The sequence below is a fragment of the Peromyscus leucopus genome, chromosome 4, assembly GCF_004664715.2.
Source record: "Peromyscus leucopus breed LL Stock chromosome 4, UCI_PerLeu_2.1, whole genome shotgun sequence".
Lineage (NCBI taxonomy): Eukaryota > Metazoa > Chordata > Mammalia > Rodentia > Cricetidae > Peromyscus > Peromyscus leucopus.
The window spans coordinates 122141027-122161598 of record NC_051066.1 but is presented as its reverse complement, the minus strand read 5'-3'; the positions used below and the strand labels follow the sequence as shown (position 1 = coordinate 122161598).

The window sequence follows — 20572 nt, the reverse complement described above, 5'->3', positions numbered from 1 at the left end:
GCTTAACAGTTGTCATAAACAGCAGATGTCCAAAGGACCCATAGTGACAGTGCTCAGGGAAGACGCTGAAAGAGCACAGGAACATACTTGTTGGTGCAGCTCACATTGTGACAAAGCAGCATTTGCCTGGTCTTGGAGGCACTGTTTTTATCTGTACTTCACAGCCATATTTTCTTGTGTTGCTCACTACCCAATGCCTAGAACTGGTTTTTACCTATAAGAACCATTAGTAAACAACTGATTATTAAATGTCAGTATATCCACCTAAGAGAATAAAAGCAACTTAGTAATATTACTAAATTTGGTCTTGAAAACAAGATAACTTTTAGAAGAAAACAGTACTACTGAGTAAACAAATGATAGATGTTTCTAGCCAGCCACCAGACCAGCACCAGGCTCAGGTGTCAGTTGAAGTCTGCTAGTCAGGAAGGAAATCTGTCATTGACTATCCTTTGAGTGGTGCAGATTCAAGATGGAGGTGAAAGCAGATCAGAATGCTAGTTCCATAACGAAGTCTTCCTAGAGCTGTTCTGCTTATGTTGTTTATACATTAAGACAAAAATTAGTGACTTTGCTCTTCAAGTTCACAGGTAACAAATGTGTGCCAGTATGAAAGGCTTGAAGGCAATGCTATTCCTCTCAGGAGAACAAGTTCATTCTCCCCAACTTTAATATCCCAAAATAAGACCTTTCTAAAGAAAATGCTTTTAAATCAGGTGCTACCGCTTGAGGGCAAGATGGAGGATTACTGGAGGCGAGTTCAAGGCCAGCCTGGCCAACAAAAACAAGACCTTAAAGGAAAAAAAAAAAAATGCCAACACACATGCATTTTAATGGTCATTTCACATGGGTATTTGGTTTTGGTTTTTTTTTTGTTGTTGTTGTTGTTCTTTACTGCCGGAATAATTCAATACATGCCTGTGATCTAATTACATGGCCTTTAGGAGTTAGATTGTTTCCCCTTTATAGTCTCACATTCAAAGGCAGGATTGACCAGTGTTAGCAGAAACGATCTGGGACCAGCAGTAGGAAAGGTGTTATTTGGGAAGACTTTCACACAGTAAGAAGGAAGCTTAAGTATGCCAGACAGGGATGATTTCAGATGTGCATTAAAAAATGTTTTATATAAAAGTCAAAACAGAGAGAGGCACCATATCCTAAACAATAACCCTCCATAATCATGATTAAAAGACAACAAACTTCAGAAAACATTCATAGTCAACAATGTATTTTACTATACATCTCAGATTTATACATTTCATATATGCTTTTAAAGCTTCAATTAACAGTTCAATACAAAATAAAATATATATATATATTTATATATGTGCAGCAGTGGTTCTCAGGCACAGGAGTTAGGAGGATGGAGGGAGTCTTTCCTTGGCATGTACTGCATACTGTCAACCATGAGAGAGGAACGTGTCCTTCTGACTTAGCTGCCTTGATTGAATTTTACTATGGCAAACAGTTTGAACATGTATGCTATTGCTCATTGGAACGATGAGATTTGAAGTTTATAGCCTGTATTTTCATAAAGTCTTTAAGACCTAAATGATCAGTTTCCTCCTAATAGAGCTCCAAGATCATCCTATGAAAATAATTATGTCCACAAACTTGTCTGGAACGCCTGCCTAAGAACCACTGCCTATGGTTATTCAATGTCCTCAGGCCTCACAGGATGAGGTAACGGTATGATGGATTTCTTCTCGGTGTCTCTGGAAAGTGCTTTCCTCATATCTGTTAAGAAGCAAAGATTAATGTAAGCAACCAATACCGAACTTTTAGAATCAACTGGAGTGTATGGGTTAGGTTCCCATCAGGTTTTGTGCCCTCCTTGCAATCCTACCTAAGTGGTATGTACTTAGGAGACTCCCAACTGCAAGTACGCAGGTACTAACCAAACCCCACCTCCGAGTCAACCAATAGGAACGTTCTTTACCACATCTTTACCACAAAATGATCATTTATAGAAATTAATTTAGACTAACCAACCAGTGGTTAACTATTACTAAGTTCATAAACGTGATTCTTTTGGATTTATTAAAATGAGTATTTAGGCCCGTGAGGGAAATAACTATTTTGACTTTCTCTTGGAAAGTTACTGCCATGGCATGGAGCTTGCTTACCATAGGCATCCTCGTCAGGCTCCCCGTTGCTGGCTGAGTAGTACTCGATGACTGTCCTGTAGACACTGTAACCCAGCTGCTTGTACATGTTGACTGCAACTTGATTGGACACTCTTACGAAGAGATCAACAAAAAATCCACCTTTTCTTTAAAAAAAAAAAAAAAAGAAGAGAAAATGTTAAAACTGTTAAGAACTCTAGGCAGTAACTGGCATAGATCTTTAAAAATACTTGTGACGGGCATTAGGACTCATGCCTGTAATCCTAGCAGTTGGGACTGAGCTGAGAACTGTGGGCTCAAGGCCAGCCTAGGCTACAAAATGACATCAAATTATTATTATTGACTAATGGTAATAACCTTGCAGCTGACATCTTTTATAACAAATGACCCAAGTATAGCTCTTCTATTAGTTATGGATATACTTTTGTTGAACATCTCCTGATACAATGTCTTATTAGGGATATCATTGCTGTGTTACTGGTGTATGTACACTGTAAGCTTGATTAGATTCTAACCTGTTTGTACCTAGTACATGAGACATGGTTTCTTTTTCTTTTCTTTCTTTCTTTTTTTTTTTTTTTTTTTTTTTTTTTTTTTTTTTTGGTTTTTCAAGACAGGGTTTCTCTGTGTAGCTTTGTGCCTTTCCTGGAACTCACTCGGCAGCCCAGGACGGCCTCGAACTCAGAGTTAACTACTGAGATGATTATGCCTATTGACCACTTAAGTTGTCTCCTTTTGTACAGCACTTAGTGACCTTTCTATTTTTTCCTAGTCACTATATTCCCTTGTGTGCTGAATATTCTACAATGTTTTGGGTTTTCTGCAAACTTTCTACTCCACTTAGTTAAATGTGGAGTAATGAGCCTTCCCTGTATGGCTAGCACTGTTTACAGCCTGCTTGAATTCTCTACACTGAGGTCATAGAGACACTTTCCATGTTATACTCAAAGTTCCTTTCCACATCCATGTTTTTAATAAATCTACAATGTGTATGTAATAAAGAAGTAACCAGGGAGACATTTTGCCCATCCACTTGTCTCATCATCTTTACCAAAAAAAAAATCTACCTTTCCATTCTGATCTACAATGCAGCCTCAGGTATGCCAAGATTCGCTTTCTTTATTCATAGCTGCTCCAGCACCAAGTCTATACTACACATTCGACCTGACCTGATAGGGCAAATCTACCCACTGTTCAAGAGTATTTTGTCATATTTTTGTTGCTGTTTCTTTTTCCCCTGTTTATATCTTAACACCCCCGCCCCCAGTAGGATTCTGGCTATAATTACTTTGGCCATAAGGCTGGTCCCAAAACTCACAGTACTTTCTTTCCATCTAGGTCCACTACTATAAATGTTAAGAGTACTCTCACACGGTTTTGCTTAGATTTTTCTCAAGCATATTAATGCTTTGATGCCAATTTTAATGACACCTCACCTCTTTCTAGGTTTTACTGTTGGTATATTAAAATCTATTGTTTTTAATTAATTCTAAGTACTTAACAAAACTGCTATCGCAGATAGAATGCTTGCCTCTCAGTCCTTTTCCATTTTTTCTTACTTTCCTTTGCTATGTGGATTTCCAGTCAATTTTGAAGAGGGGCTGACTGACCTTTGTCCCCTTTGACTGACAGGCTGCAGACTGTCATTAAACACTCTACAAGGTTTTGTACAAACTTTTCTCAGGTTAAGATACTCTCCTCACCTGTTTTCTAGTTAGTTTTCTACACTATAGCTAATGAATAATCAGTCAAACACCTTGGCTCCTGGTGTATTCTTTTGACTCTGAAGCTATCTACCAGCAGTTTTTCTGCAGCTTGTGCACGCTGGTGACATTTCCTCAGATCTCCGTCCTTACATTGGCAAGGGTATCTTAGCCTAAAGACTGGTTTTGCTTTTCTAAAACTGACCTTATTTTAAGTGACTCCCTACACACACACACACCACACTTTGTTCAGTCTTTTTACTGAACCAAGGTGGATAGCCCAAACTGGCCTTGGATTCACAGCAATCCTCCTGCGTGATAGGATTCCTGGCCTGGAAATCTGACATGGCTTTTGTTGTAGAAAAAGTCTAGCTACTCTTAAGATAGGGTTGACTTGCAAACTATTTCCTTTTGTACCACCCTCATGCTAAGAATTGCTTTTAAACTGTTTGCCTAGATAGCAAATTTATGTAACAGATCTGTGTGGCTGCAGTCTGCCCCCTCTGCCCTGGAAAAGGTTTGCTGACCTATGTTCTGTACCCTACTTGACTTTCCTGCCACCTGACAGTTTTTACAGAGAGGCAGGTTCAGCTCTCTGTAACAATTTATCCATTTTTTTTTTTTTTGTAGTTTCCAGGATATATAACATTGTTACACTTGGATTAAAATTTTGAAAAATCTTTGAGTGTGAGCATGCCATGGTGCACGTGTAGCAGTCAGAGAACCACCATGGATTTGTCTTCCTGCCTCGCCTGTTCTCCACTGTGTACATCAACTGGGCTTCTGGGGATTCTTGTCTCTAACTTCTATCTTACCTTATGAGCAACTGAGCCAAGCCATGTTGAGCTTTTCACATAGGTTCTGGGGATCTGAACTCTGGCCCTCAGGCTTGTATCATGCCAGATTCCCAGCTAAGTCCTTTATCTGTATGCAGTGGCCCCTTAAAATATGAAGAAATCAACTGCCTTTTGGCTATACTTTGTAAGATAATTTAGTATTTTATTTTCAATCTTTATAATCTTACATATATGTCCTATAAACGGAATATGCATTATTTTTCTTTTTGGTACCGCTGGGGATGGAGCCCAGGGTCTTGTACTTGACTACTGAGCTGCATCCGTAGCCATGGCACTGCAGTCATTAGTCATTCATTGCTACTTACTTTCTCTTTTAAATGGATTTTTATTCTTTACTCCTATATGAGTATTATTTTCTACACGATTTAACGTGCATCCAAAAGACATGAAAATAATGCTTATGTGTGTATACTTCACACAAAATAATGAAGTCTCAGAAATTGAAAAGGAAGACAGATTAGTAATTTTCTTACCTAAACAGACAGAATATAAGACCTATTAATAAAATCCATAAATACATATGCTAAGGTTACAGCTCGTCAGAACCCATTTCCTCTTTGCCTGTCTATCATATAGTAACATCATTAATAAATGTGTGTGTTCCATCTTCCTCCTAATATTCAGTCCAGGGAGAACTTTCAGAACATCACAAAGGCTGGAGAGATGGCTGTTCTTACAGAGGTCCTGAGTTCAATTCCCAGTAACCACATGGTGGCTCACAACCATCTGTAATGAGAACTGGCGGCCTCTTCTGGCCTGCAGGCAGAACACTGCATATGTTCTTTTTAAAAAAAAAAAAAAAAGCCAGGCAGTGGTGGTGCACACCTTTAATCCCAGTACTCAGGAGGCAGAGCCAGGTGGATCTCTGAGTTCGAGGCCAGTCTGGTCTACAGAGCGAGATCCAGGACAGGCACCAAAACTACACAGAGAAACCCTGTCTCAAAACCACCCCCCACCCCACCCCACCCCCCACCCCGCAAAAAAAAACCAGACAAACAAACAAACAAAACCTTCTTTTTCAGCAAAACTATTCTGTTGCCAGGTGTGCTTAGCTCTGGCCACAGGCTATTTTAGATGTTGAGGGAAAACATCAAAATTCTACACACCCATTACTGCTACATTTCCTTTTGATGACAGAATTTTTATGAAATGGGCTTCTAACACTTGCTATGATTAAACTAGTACTTACATGAAAACCAGTGGAAATGGGTTATGTTGCATGTGTTTCAGGGTTTAAGAAGTCATTCAGTGCTCAATAGTATACTTCTTCATTAGTGGATGGCCATAGTTAAAAATAAAGGACTTAGCATTTTATTTCTTTTTCTATAAATGGCTACTAGCTGTTAGAACAGAAACGAACTTAAAACTGAACTACTTTACGCCTAGAGACATCTCCCATAGTGTCAAGATCACCAAAGACCTTCCTTGAAAGGTTGGTCATGTTTGATTCCAACCCATCAGCTAGATCAGAGGTCCACAGCCGGTCACACTGTGTTAGTTTTCCTCAACAGCAAAGGAGCAGCAACGATACCACTACGAATCTAACAGAACTGTAGGAACTACTACAAGCTGAAAATGAAATTACTGAGTCAGTTCCACACACTCACAAGATGAAAACACCCTTCAGATATTCAACAGCAAAACAGGGTTCATAAATCACTAGGTGTATTTGAAAAATGGCTCTCACCTTTCTGAAATCTCCTCTAGTAACTCCATGAGTTTAGCAGCCAAACCAAGACGGCGGAATTCAGGGGCGACAGACAGAGCTGTAACGTGTCCATGCCACTCTTCCCTAGCTACTGAGCCTTCTGCTTTGCCCATAACTGCCAACAGAGAATTGCATCAGTAATTAATACACTAGTTTGCACATAAATGTAGAATTACTGTTTGTCATTCATCTTTTATAATAAGAATGTACCAAAGTTCTAATACTTTGATTTGAAACTCCACTTGCAAATATTCTATACTTACATCTAAAGTCAGACTTCAAATATTTAAAAATGATAAACTAAAAACCAAGAAAGACAACTAAGGATACTTTTTGTCTGAATAAGCCACATTTGAAGTTACATTCACAATGTATATATAATCATAGCAATTCATAGCTCAAGTTTTCTTTAGAAATTAGTTAAGTGCATATGCTTTAATCGCTGCATTATATACCAAGCAAACTATAGGAATCTAACATGGAATGAAAGATCCAAAAAGACTTAAATCATGTTTGTTAGGTTCACTGCTGGAGCTCTTGGCCTAGCACAAGGCTGGACACAGAGATGTGGTAAAGTGTTGGTAAGTGATCAGAACATAAAATCCCATCCTTCACGGTTTGCTTCAAAATCTATAGAGTAAAGCAGACTGAAACCTGTATTAAAATCTCTACTCACCCAAAAAAAAGTACTAGTGGTACTGTACTTACTATAACCCATTAGTTCTCCGCCAGGTGCCTCTGCAACGATGAAATACTCTGGCCAGTGGGCAAGGTACTGTAAGTAAAAAGGAATCCCATACTAGACCTGTTAAGGAATATGAGCAGCAAAAGGTTCTTCATTACAGGATATTTTAGGGTGTGTGTAGGAGGGGGGTTCATTTAAAAATATATTATCAGATAGCCAGGTATGGTAGTGTGTGCCTTTAATCCCAGCACTCAGGAGGCAGAGAGAGGCATTGGGATCTCTGAGTCTGAAGCCAGCCTGGTCTATATAGTGAGTTCCAGGACAGCCAGGGCTCTGTAGAGTAACAAAACAAAAAATGAAGAGGTGGCTTGGTAGATCAAGTGCTTGCTGCATAAGGACTGGAGCTCAGATACCTATCTCCCACATAAAAGCTGGATGGGCATGGCTACCTGCTTGGAATGCCAGCACTCGGGGAGGGTGTGTAAATAAAGTAGAGAGTGATTAAGAAAGACAGCTGACATCAACCTCTAGCATCTACATACACTCTCCACACACACATGAAAAAGAAAGCATTGTCATTTTATTGTCTGCTTAGAACATTGTAATTTCTCTAAATATACTATGAAATGGAATATTTACATTAACACTAATCTTTAGCAAAACTGCCTGGAAATGCAGCATGGATATGGTACCATCTAGTAAAAAGCAGAATCTAATATGCAGTATACCTCCATGCCGATCAGATTGTTACCTAAGGCTATGTATACCATTCACCATCTGAGATCACTTCTTATTCCGCCTCCCCTGTGACTGGAAATTGAGTTTCTCTCAGATTCACTCAACTACTTGGCACATAGCTGCTCAGCACATTTTTATTTCCTGGATTGCACTGGAAAATCAATAGCTGGTTTCTACTTTGACTGCTGCTATGCCACTATTAAATGTATTAAGGAATCAGTTATGTTGAAAGGAAATGCCTGCCTGGCCTGGCCTGTGCCTGTAACCCCAGCACGACAGCAGAAGCATCTCTAGTTCAAGCCAGCCTGGGACAGAGAGCAAGACCCTATGGCTTGGAAAGGGTAAGTGAATAGTTACTCTTCAACCTGGGGGTCCTTACTGCTATGATCCACTACTGTGTTTGCTTCACCTTGGTGTCAGCTTCCTGGTGCAATTAATAAGACGACCTTATTAATAATACACTTTTACTAAGAAGTTCCCAAAAAGACCTCCTCAGGGTTAGTCTTCAAACTCTCCTCTAAAGTCATTTCTTCCAGAACTCAACAGGGCAAGCCAGCTGGTCTTCCTGCCATCCAGCAACTGACACTACAACCATCTCTCTTCTGCTTGATGGAGAAACCCAGAGATCTCCCATAAATATCCCCACTCCCTACATAAACACTAACGCTTATACGTTCAAAGTAAGTTGACTTGCAGTCTACTATTTTCCCTATTTTACTATACAATGGAAGTTTTCATGATACACAATTCTTCAAAAACCTAGATAGACCATTCAATACTTTGAGCCTTTCTGCTTTTTCTACACCATTCCTGATGTGGCCTCTTGGTGCTTGTACTTGTTAACTGTGTTGCTGCACAGCATTCCTTTGCATGGGAACACAGCTTACATACCCCTCCCTCTGCCAGGGGACACCTGGGTCATTTCTAATTTGGAAAAAAAAAAACAACCTTTTACAATTCTGGATGATCTGATACATTAAACTGGGTGCTCACATGATTTTACTTTGTCTTTTGACTGGTGAGACTGAGTTAACTCTTCATTAGCCTCCTCTGCCCTTGTAAGCTACCAGTTAATTGCCCAACCTACTAGCAGTAGTCAGTGGAACATGGTCTAGAAATCCTGTTTGTGTTGTAAGCCACCAATCTGTTACTGCAGTGGAATCAAGAATACCCTAATTTATTTACCACACTTTTTGCTCATTTTCTACTGAGATGAGAGAAACTGCTATTACCAGAATCCTTTATTCACTTCAGCAACACATCAGGAGACAAGTAACTGGGCAGTGACAGAGGCTGTGTAGTGCTTCCCAAAGAGATCACCTCCCTTCTGCTGACTGCACAGCCAGAAACACAGATACAAAGGTGTGTTCTGGAAGCTATCTAGACTCAAAGACCCAGGTGCTCCTGAGCATGGCTGCTGGAGACATCACGGAGTAGGTGTACCTGAGCCACCCACCCCTCTAGACTTGGTTCACAGCAGACGGAGGCCCCCAGTCACTGTTGTGTTACTGCTGTGTACAGCCAGGTTTACTGTGGCTGGCCAAGGGGAGCAGCAGAGCTACGGTAGTCCTGATTCATACAAAGTCATTGTGTTAACAGTGTGTGGGCAAGCCCAAGGCCACTCCACTCTCATTTTTGTGATCACTTCCAATGTTGCTTATGCTGTTCAACCTTTTTCATTACTCATCTGTTTTTTCCTTCTGTTTCTCCAATTTTCTTTTTCTTCATAAATAATCCTTAGTTTTACTTTTTTCTCACAAAAGGATACAGTTTCTGTAAGTGGATCCAAGTTACTGAAAGAAACAAGAAATGGCAAGAATAAGAATTCCTGAATTTAATTTAAGTAAACTTGTGAAAACTACAGAGATTATGTTAATCAAAACAAAACATGGGCTGGGTGTGGTGGCACACACCTTTGACCCCAGCACTCATGGGAACAGAGACAAGCCGCTCTCTGCCAGCCTGGTCTACAGAGAGAGTTCCAGGACAGCCAGGATTACACCCTGTCTCAAAAACCAAACAAACAAAAAACAAAATGTGTTTCTTCTACAACTCTGAAACCAACCTGAGAACCAATGAAAATGATTTAAATGACCCAGTAGCCACATGTGGCCCCAGTAAAGGGATCTGTACATCTTCATTGAACTGCTGCTTTACCAGCAGAACTACAGCAAACTCCACACTCTTGCACTTCTGTCGACATGAGGACCAGTTAGGCACATGTCTCCTACTACAGCCAGTCAACTCCCCTGCTCCCTACTGCGCCACCCCGCCTACCTCTACCTCTGGGCCTTCCTTACACTTGACCCTTCTCAATGAGTACTTCCCACCTTCACTTTTCCCCACTACTACAAATCCTCACTGACCCCGTGCACTTTCAACCCAATTTCACTGGACTTTCATCCTGCTTCCTCCTGTTAACCAAGCCCGGGTGCTGGTAGCAACTACCCAACATGTCCCATCACACAACCCCAAACTGAGCATTCTTGAAAACACCTCCAACCATCTCTCACCCTTCACTTTCCTATTCAGTCTTTTGACAGGCTCAAAAGCAGCTATTTCAACTATTTCCCTTTCTTGTCAATCTTTGAACTCTGAAGGACATCAGGTAGACATTCCTCTAGTCCAACGATTCTCAACCTTTTGAGTTTCAAAACCTGTGCCGGTGGAGTATTATGAAAATATCTCTTACATCCTAAGAGAATGGAACTTTTGCCGGACCTCCAGGCCAGAGCTGTTAACACACTTGAAATCACTTGACTGTTAGCCTACTGTATGTATACTCATCCTGTTTGTTTAACCTGCCTTTAAAAGAACAATGTAACAATCAACCTTACTTGCCTTGGATCACCCATGTAATCAATTTTTAGAACCTAATACATAGCTGTAACCTTAAGTTACATACTCTTTCATGCCCCTGACCGAGAACAATGCATGTGCATCACTTGCAGGAAGCAGCAGACACAGAGGTTGAAGCAGTCCCCTAAAATGAATATCCTCCACAAAGGTCAAATACAGTGTTTGGATACTGGCTGATAAACAATGATATGTGTGATGCTGTTTGTTGTCTTGGTCAGTTAGGATCAGTTGGAGGAGGAGATGGAATCCCTTGTAAAATCTGTTACAGATTTCTGTAAAGTATCCCACTCTTTCCCCATGTGATGTTTTCTGTGCTGTTCCATAAAGACAGAGTGAAGCCCTTTGTGAGGGACAGAAGCAGAACACAGGGACAGGTTCACAAGACAGCCTTCAGGCAGGCAGAGATGAAGACTCATGCAACAGACAGAGGATGGGGGACACAGGGAGCATTCACTAGAGGCTTCAACTCTGGACTTGCTCTTGCTTAAATGACACCAAGGGGAAGTGCTTTTATTTCGTTCCTTAATGCAAAGTAACTGGAAATTTTGTGTTTAGTCCATGCAAAAACCCACGTTACACTTAAAACAACCCTAGTGTATTTATAAAGTGTACTGGTTGGTTTTTTGTCAATCTAAACCTAGACATCTGGCAAGAGGCAATCTCATTTGAGAAAGTGCCTCCACAAAAATGGTCTGTAGACAAGTCTATGAGGCATTTTCTTCTTGACCAATGAATGGCTGATGTGGGAGGGCCCAGTCCACTGTGGGTGGTGCCATCCCTGGGCAGGTCATTCTAGTGTGTCTAAGAAAGCAAACTGAGCAAGCCAGGGAAGGCGGCGGCAACCAGCACTCCTACATGGGTTCTGCTTCACTTCCTGCCTCCAGGTTCCTGCCTCGGCTTCCCTCAGTTGACTGACCCAGTATATCTGTGGTCTGTATTTATTACAGCAATAAAAACCTTAAGCTATACGGGCTATATAAATATTCCCAATTTTAAGTTCTTCATTTAAAAATAAATACATGTTGACATGAATAATTTTACCAAGAAATCTAGTGATGTAAACAAAAAACAAGTGACAGTGGCATTGTAGTTTTTCAGTGTCTGACTGAAAAGAAAAACAGTTGACTCCTCTAGTGCTTGTAATGCTTGCTATTGAAGAGACTGGATGCCTACAAAACCACCTTCTTAGCACTGTGAGAGAGAACAGCTTTGACTTGACGGAAGTCATGAACTAATCCTGAGGACCTCTGGGTGCTGTGGCCCTGCCCTGTGGAGTCCGTACCCTCCACTTCTCAACTACTTCCCATCTTTGGCTTACCTCAACTCTCCAACAGGCTGCCCTTCCTCACCTCCTTCCACACAAATGCAATAAATCATAAGGAAACTGCCAAAGGCCTAAGGCTGACCTCACCCACCTAAAAGCACCTGCACCCAGATGCTGCTTCTCTTCTGCCATTACACAGGCTGGCCGACCGCACCCTCCTCACCATTCAGGACACCTCCCTCAACTCTTCCCCTCCTGTATGTGCAGGTCTGCCTCTCCCTGAAAGGAGTGTACAGATGTGGCACAGATTCAGCCACCACCACTCTACTTGGAGTCCTCTTGTTAGCTGGCTTCTGGAACCCCACCCCAGATTTCCTCCCACCTGGTTTGGCCTATCAGTCTCACTTACTCTAGCATTTGGCACTCTGAGGGGACAGTGTAGAGTTTTGTTTTCATTTTTTATAAACATTCCTTCCATTGTTGGTGTCATCGTCATCTAGCTTCCTGGCCAACTGTAACTATCCTCAGAGTGCTGATCCTTAAAACCCAATCTTTTGACCCACTGGGCATCTCAGTGCACTTGTCAGAGAAGACTCCAAGATCCAGGCCTTTACACTCTCAGACCTATTTCTTAGGCTTTAGCACTGACTAGACTCCAGCTGCATAGGCTACCACCTCCTATCCAGATAAACAGATACTCCAGCCCAGGTATCCACGATCCACCCTATTCCCCGACACCCTTTTCAGTGACCTTTTCCTTCAATACCAGAAGCTGTATCCCTTCTCACTAAAGTTTCTATTCCCTGCTTCTTGTGTGTGCATATATACATACATATAGATGTGTGTGTGTGTGTGTGTAAAACCTCTATTGTTATGTATTATTCACCTACCTGTTCTCTAAAATATAAATTCCATAGACACCAAGTGATTTCTGTTCTTCTCACTGCTGTGTCTCCAGCAACAGCACATATGTGAAATGATCTGCACTGGTTGCTTCTTTCAATCCTTTCACCACCACCTAACCCGTGACTCACTGTTTCCTAACACGGCCTATTATCAGAAATGAGAAAAGTAGGCTCCTTTGTTGGCATTAACAAGAGGAGGCGTTACCAAGCCAGGTGAGCTAAAATCTAAAGTTTAAAAAGTGTTCATGTGCATTTTCTTCTACTTTATCCATTCCCATACTTCTCCTAAGTATTCAAAACTGATTCTCCTGTCTATTCCGAATACTTCAGGCACTTTATCATCTACACAGCATCTCCCATCCTTCTAGGCCACTGCCAAGGACTCCTCAATGGCTTACCTGCCTGCTCTACCTCCTCTAATCAATCACCATGTACTCACCGGCTCAGAACTCAGACTGAAATATTCTTAAACACCACGTGTCTCTACCTTTATAGACTCCCCCCCCCCCATCATATTCCCTAAACAACAGTATTGAGACTATTTATAAAACATGTACATTGCATTATATAAGTAACCTAAAAGTGACTTACAGTACATGGGAAGTGCTTGGGTTATTTGCATACCACACCACTGTAATAAGGGGGTGCACATCACTGGATTTTGGTGTCTGGTGGGAACTAGAAGCAATCACCCGTAGATACCAAAGAACCTCAGACTTGTGATCCTCCAGCCTTAGCCTCCTGAGTGCCAGGATTAACTCTTTTCATCATCTAATAGGTGTGGTATTTTGCCTGCATATGTGTCTGTGCACTACATGTGTGTGGGGTGCCCATGGAAGCCAGAGAAGGACATCAGAGCCTCTGGAACGGGTATTACAGCCAGGTGTGAGCCTCCATGTGCAGTGAACCCCTGTCCTCTGAAAGAGCAGCCAGTGTTTTAACTATGGAACCATCTCTCTCTAGCTCCATGGGACCAATTTAACAACCACCAGGGTCAATCTCCTAGGATAAGATTCCTTTCTCCACCTACTCTCTCGTAAGGGCTCTGTGCGTGTGCATCCTTCACCCATAAACTGAGGAAGGACATCAGCACACGACAGCATGTGTGAAGATTAAACGGCTTATTATTACCTGAGCGCTTGCCAGAGGTGTTACATGCCGTGAGGATTCAACACAGGCTGGGCCTAATAGAAACTGCACAGGATTGGATCTGAACTTCTCAACATGGTACCTAAAACTAGTTTCACCTGCTACCCTTGCTTTACACTCCCGGTTTCTCACCTGTGCCCTTCCCCCAAACTTCCTCCTCACCATATTTTCTTCATCAAGGTTCATCCAGTTATCTCATCCCAGAGTTCTTTCCCAAATGAAACCTAAACCACATGGTCTGTAGTTCTCACTGCTCTGTCCTACATACAATAAGTGATGAAATTTACGTCAAGCAAATAATCCAGGTGATGTGTCCAGAGGAGGTCACGGTGAAATGTTTAGCTTTTTAAATGAACATAAATTTCCAAACTAATTATTTTTTTCTTTTAAAAAGCGAGAGAGGGAAAACGGCAAATCACAGGTCTTTTAAACTTGGATTGATAGAGACCACAGCACCGGGGTTTCCTGGGCACAGTGGACCCCCCCGCCCCCGACAACACACACATAAAATGTAGTCAAGTATAGTGGTGGCACACTCCTTTAATCCCAGCACTAGGAAGGCAGAGGCAGAAGGATCTGGGAGTTCGAGGCCAGCCTGGTCTAACAGTGAGTTCCAGGAAGCCAGGAATACAAAATGAGACACCTTTTTTATTTTTATTACTATTATTATTTGAAAGCGCTCGGCTTTGGGGCGCTCAGCTACAGTAACTACCAAGCACAAACCACAACTTGCTGCGAGGGCCCGGAGCACAGCAAGGTTACTTCACTGGGATACAATTTAACCAGCACGGCGCGGGTTCCCGGCCCACCCTCCGCTGTGAGCCCGGGTCGGGGAGCGGGCGCAGGGTGTCCAGCCCAGCTCGGCATCTCCCCGGCGCCCCCCGAACGCCGAGCCTCGGCCAAGGTCACCGGCCAGCGCCCCCGCGCAGCGCCCACCCGGCCCACGGCCCCGCGGGGCTGACCCCGGGCCGCGCTGCGGAGGGAGCGGCTGCCCTGTGCCTCACTCACATGTTGTTGAAGCGGAAGAGGTCGTCGCAGGTGAAGGCCCGGAGCGTGGTCATCGCGCCGCAGCCAGCCTCCGAGCCCGCTCAGCGCGACCCCGCGCCCGCACTGCCGGAAGTGCTCGCGCGCGCGGCCGCCATGGGGCGGGACAAAGAAGTACTTCCGGACTAGAGGTTGCCGGGCAACAAGGATAGCGACGCAGCTCTCTCTGGCGGCGGAAATCAGCAATTGCCTTGGTGCCCCTAACCTGCAGACCTTTTCCAGAAAGTAGGCAGAATGATCTAGCAAGGAGGAAGAACCTGGGGTCAGGAAGCCAAATCATAAAAACGAGCTTCAAAACCACGAAGATGCTTTACAGTATTAGCCAGGAAGTAGTCCCAAAAAGGATGGCTCAGGGCCTCATTTCTCAACCACCATCATGAACCAGGGATGTGATCTTAAATTTTCTGGTACCACATTAAAATGATAAAAAAACAAAGATGAAAATGGTGGTGGCTCACGTCTTTAATCCCAGCACTCGGGAGGCAGAGGCAGGCGGATCTCTGAGTTCAAGGCCAGTCTGGTCTACAGAGCGAGTTGCAAGACAGCCAAGACTAAACAGAGAAACTTTGTCTAAAAAAAAAAAAAAAAATTAATAGTGGGGTGGTGGTGGGGCACACCTTTAATCCCAGCACTCGTGAGGGAGAGGCCAGCCTGGTCTACAGAGCTAGTTTCAGGACAGCCAAGGCTACAAAAAGAAACCCTGTCTCAAAAAGTCAAAAAAAGAAAGAAAGAAAAGAAAAATGGTGTATACCTATTGTATCTAAAATATCATTCCAATGTGTTATCTGTAGCAAAAAAGAAAAAAATGAGCTTACCTTTTTTTGGTAATAAGACTTTGAAATCTGGTGTGTTCATTTACATAATATTTTAATCTGAGAGAGAAATGACTGGAAATATTTGTTTCCGATACTGATTTTATTAAATTGTGTGATTAAAGAGCAGATAAGCAAAGAATGGTGCCTCATGCCTTCAATCCCAGCTCTAGGGAGGCAGAAGCCAACAGATCTCTAAATGAGCTGGAAACCAGTGAGTTCCAGGCCAGCCAAGGGTATCGCGTGTGACCCTGTCTTAAATATATATCTTAAATATCTTAAATAAAGATGATTGAGTCATCCGAGTAATCTAAACGTGTTTCAAAATAACCAAATGAAACATTATTTTCACGTCTAAATTTAAATTAGTTAATATTAAACATTAGGAATTACATTCTCCATTTTAAGCACAAGAGCATCCCAGTGGGTAGTGGCTACCATAGCAGACAGCATAGATCCAGTGAGTGAGGAGAGTATACACTGTCAGACTGAGGAGCTTCGTTCCCCTCACCTCCTTACTAAACAGTTGTTGGGGTGGTCTTGAGAAACACGATGCAGAGCTCAAACCAGTTCCACCGATCAAGACATCTAAATTCCAGCGGACTCACATTCCTAACTCCTGGGGCCCAAATTGCTCCGGTGTCTTGGAAACTCTTTGGCCAAGCCTGCGGACCAGGTGTGGCAGGGAAGAAAGCAAATGTTTGAAAAAGCAGGTAGCCCCCAAAAGTTGGCTTCAAGCTTTGTTTCTAAACCTGATAAATAATACAATAAACAAGTGTAAAGGAGGGTGTGACAGGTCCCGGCACTCTCAAGTGTCTATCGACCACTAAAGTAGAGAGGTAGGATTTGACACCAGGAGTTAAACTTCTGTCCTTCATTCACTTACACAGGAAATCATTGAAACAATTTATCAACAAAATATGCCATGAAGTGAATGATAAAAGGCATTTTTGAGGAAAGTTGATGTTACAATGCTTATACAAATGGAAAAACAGATGAAATCAGAGAGAGAGAGAGTCTGAACTAATCAGTAAGACAAATATGATAGTCTACTCAAGGAAAAATTTAAATGTATATTTGATTGGGAGGGGAACATTCGGAAAGATATGGGAGAATTTGAAGGGAGGAGATGAATATATATATATATATATGTATATATATACATATATATAATCATATTTCACTGGATATGTATATAAAATTCTCAAGAACTAAAAAAGTTTTAAGTCTGTGAATGTAAGTAAAATTGCTTTTTTTCACAAATAGATAAATTATTATACAAAGAAAAAAATACAAGTAAAATGCACAAGGCCTCCAGGCATGTTAGAACGTGATCCTAGGACTTAGGGGGCTAAAGGAGAATCTTGACTCCTAGGCCAGCCTGAGTTACATAGCAAGACCCTGTCTCAAACAACAACAAATAAAAAAGGAGTAAACAAATGGCCAAGGTGCTCAAAACTAATAAAATATATGTGCAGACAGGGATAAAGTGAGTCAGTGTCCACAGGGCAGTAATCCCTTCTCCGCTGCGCAGGACATGGTGCATTCATATTTTTAAGGTCAAGAATCATTTTCATTACTATCACTTTCCTACATCTCACGGAGTTGTAAAAACCAGTGGGAGATAATAAAAATTAAATCAGAAGAGTTCACTACTTAGAATGTCCAGTATTCTTTTTGTTTAAATTGGTCATTTCAGAATATTTTGTAACTGTTTTCTGACATAAACTAATGTTGATTTGAATTTGATTATAAAGTTTGGGTGGTATTCATAATTTTCTTCTAGTTCTGATTTATAAGAACTATAACCATCAGGTTTATAAGTATTTAAGTAGAATAAAATTTTAGTGTAGTTTAGTTTAGTTTTTTTAAACATTGTGAGTTTAACACAGAGGCAGCATTTGACCCACACAGCTAATAGTTACTATGGCTACTTAATTTGCAACCGATGAGAGATGGCTCATGGTGGCTGATATATGTAACCCAGCTCTTGGAAGGCTGGGACAGGAGGATTGCAAGCTTGAGGGCAGCCTCATGGACATAGTGAGATTCTGTCTCAAAACAAAAACAAAACACAGAGACATTTTGAGTCACAAATAAGCACTACCCAGTAGCTACAGAGCAGTAGTAACAGATGACAGGGCACAGTAACACAGAGAAAAGCATAGAAAAGACAGAGACATCCCTTCTCTCCCCTAGACCAATTTTGTGGCTGAACACCTTCAATCAGTTACTATCTGAAAAGGGGCTGGTACAGGCTTGGCCAGTGCCAGGTGAACAGCTGAAAGAAGGGTGGTCTGTAGGTTATGGGGGAAGAGGCTACCATCTCGTGCAACAGGGTATTTACAGACATTTATCTTCAAATAATCTCTGGGCCCACAGAAGGAACATGGTCATAATTTTCCCCCTCCTGTGGGTTATTTGGAGGACTCATGCTTGGCTGCAGAATGGTACCTGCCACCTTTTCAAGCCATAGAAGTGCTGGTTAAGGAAAACCAATGAAATGGAGTACTTCGCATATTTAAGACTGTGAATGTAGACTGTAAGAGAGGAAAAGCCCTCAACCACAGACACCATAGGAAACTCACTGCAGGGGCATCGGCATGCCTCTGTCCCCTTGTGAACAGCCTACAGCAGAAGGCAGTCTGAGCCTACACGCCCACATGCTTGTTTTTAGTTTTAGTTTTTTTGTTTGGTTTTGGTTTTCAGGGTTTTTGTTTGGCTTTTTTGAGTCAATATATCTAAGGTTTGTTTAAATTTTAAAGCCTGCTTTTTTTTTTTCTTTTTTCTTTTCTTTTTTTTCCCAGAGCTGAGGACTGAACCCAGGGCCTTGCGCTTGCTAGGCAAGCGAAGCCAGCCTTATTTTAATAAAAGGATTATGTGCACATTAACACATTATAGACTTGTGGAAATATACAAACAAGAAAGAAACGATGACTCAAAATTCTACCACCCAAAAATAAGTCATAACTAGATAACTAGATACCTCTCTGCCTAGTTTAGGGGCAGTGAGAGAAAGATTTATTTAGAAGACAATTCATTATTAATTTAGATTATATATGTTAGTATCAAGTAAATTGTGTTACTTTAATTGTCCTTAAATTTATCATAAGAAAAAAAAAAACAAATTAAAACTGAAGGAAAGTTGGGTGTGGTAGTGAATACCTACAGTTCCAGCACTTGGGAGGTGGAAGCAGGAGAACCAGTTCAAGGTCATCCCTCTGCCACTTAAAGAGCTTGAGGGCACCCTGGACTATGTGAGACCATATCTCAAAAAAACAAATTCAACAGGCATGGTGGCCCACACCTTTAATCCCACCACTCAGGAGGCAGAGGCAGGTGGATCAAGGTGAGTTCTAGGTCAGCTAGGGCTACATAGTCAGACCTGTCTCAAACAAACCAGCAAAAGCAAACAAAATAAAATAAAGCTGAAGAGATTCCCATGCTCAAAGAAATCTGAGGGCCTAAACGTTGCTTCGAGTTTAAGACATGTGCCGCCATTTGAAGGAATTTACTGAAACACATAAACTGCATTTAACTCCCTGAGCACCCCAGAATCGTTTGCAGTTCCAGGGCATGCTTTATTGATTTCCAGTTCAGTGCATTTGGTTTTATTTTTAACACCCAGGAAAACACAGTTTCTGTCACAGCTGCACATTTTCCTTGCCTTAGCAATGACTCAGAGGACTTTTGATTTATCATTTTACAGTGAGTAATTCCTTTTACTGCTTAGTTGGAAAAAATGACCAGCTTTTTTACCACATTTAATCACAAAACATTTTCCTGCTCATTGAAACAAAACACCATGTGCTCTCTGTAAACAGTGCTGACCTAGATTCCCATCCATCATTGCAGTCGTCCACATTTAAAACAAGCCAATGTCTTGATGATCCATCTGTTACTGCTCTCTTTCTTGTTCTCCTGGTTATGAGGAAGCACAGAGGACACAAGTAAATAGACATAGGCAACAGGCTTGACAAACAACCTGCCTGGGTAGGTATCATTGCTTAAAAAAATTTTTTTTAAATCAAATAATAACTGGACAGGATGGAAGCATTGGCCCTGTCTGTTAATTTAACTATCTCTCTTCTGTTTTGTTAACTAGAATATATAAAGGCATTTGCCACTGCAATTAAACCTGACCATGACTTTCAATTAATCAAAGAAGACCAGATATATCTGTTCCCTACTCTCTCACACAAAAATAAAAATAAAACAGATTTTTTTTTCAGATTTTTAAAGTGCTAAAATTAAAATACTCAAGAACAAATTTGAGAAAAATTATGAAAACCATAGTGTGAAAAGTACAAGATATTGTTGAAAGATACTGAACAGGCTCTAAATAAATGGAAACCATTCCATGTTTGTGGATTAGACTTAGGAGTTAACAAGAAATAATTATCCTTTTTTATTACATATTTTTTTTTAATTGAATCTTTGGGAATTTCACATTAAGCACCCCAATCCCACTCATCTCCCAGTCCCTCTGTATCCACTTTTCTCCCTTGTAGTACTCCCCGCAAGGAAAACGTAAAAAGAAATAATAAAAATAAAATAAATACAAATAAGAGTATTAATTAAAGAAAACAAACAAACAAAACACCCCAAAACAAGTTGGTCCTCCCCAACATCTACCCCATCTATGCCCTGCTGTAGTGGTCTGAAGAAACAGCAGCAGGATCTCCATGAATCGGGACAACAGCAGTATTCCGAGAGGTGAGA

At 41.4% G+C, this 20572-nt stretch overlaps 1 protein-coding gene across 1 annotated transcript; it reads right to left on the bottom strand.

Annotated features, from left to right (window-relative positions):
• Window positions 1–1105: 1105 nt before the first annotated feature.
• On the bottom strand, window positions 1106–15126 carry Naa20 (N-alpha-acetyltransferase 20, NatB catalytic subunit). The gene is made up of 6 exons (XM_028881860.2): window positions 15003–15126; window positions 9586–9610; window positions 7103–7193; window positions 6374–6509; window positions 2127–2272; window positions 1106–1737 (listed from the first exon to the last, which is right to left on the bottom strand). Exons 1-6 carry the CDS (start codon window positions 15053–15055, stop codon window positions 1652–1654), a joined length of 537 nt encoding a protein of 178 aa, XP_028737693.1. The 5' UTR covers window positions 15056–15126; the 3' UTR covers window positions 1106–1651.
• Window positions 15127–20572: the final 5446 nt, after the last annotated feature.

Excerpts from the sequence above, each read along its gene's own strand:
- Naa20 (XM_028881860.2), bottom strand. The coding sequence starts at position 15,055 with ATGACCACGCTCCGGGCCTTCACCTGCGACGACCTCTTCCGCTTCAAC. Across the intron at positions 7,194-9,585 it reads TGGATCCACTTACAGAAACT|TATGGGATTCCTTTTTACTT; the intron begins GTATCCTTTTGT and ends TAACAGGTCTAG. Across the intron at positions 6,510-7,102 it reads CGGAGAACTAATGGGTTATA|TTATGGGCAAAGCAGAAGGC; the intron begins GTAAGTACAGTA and ends CTCTGTTGGCAG.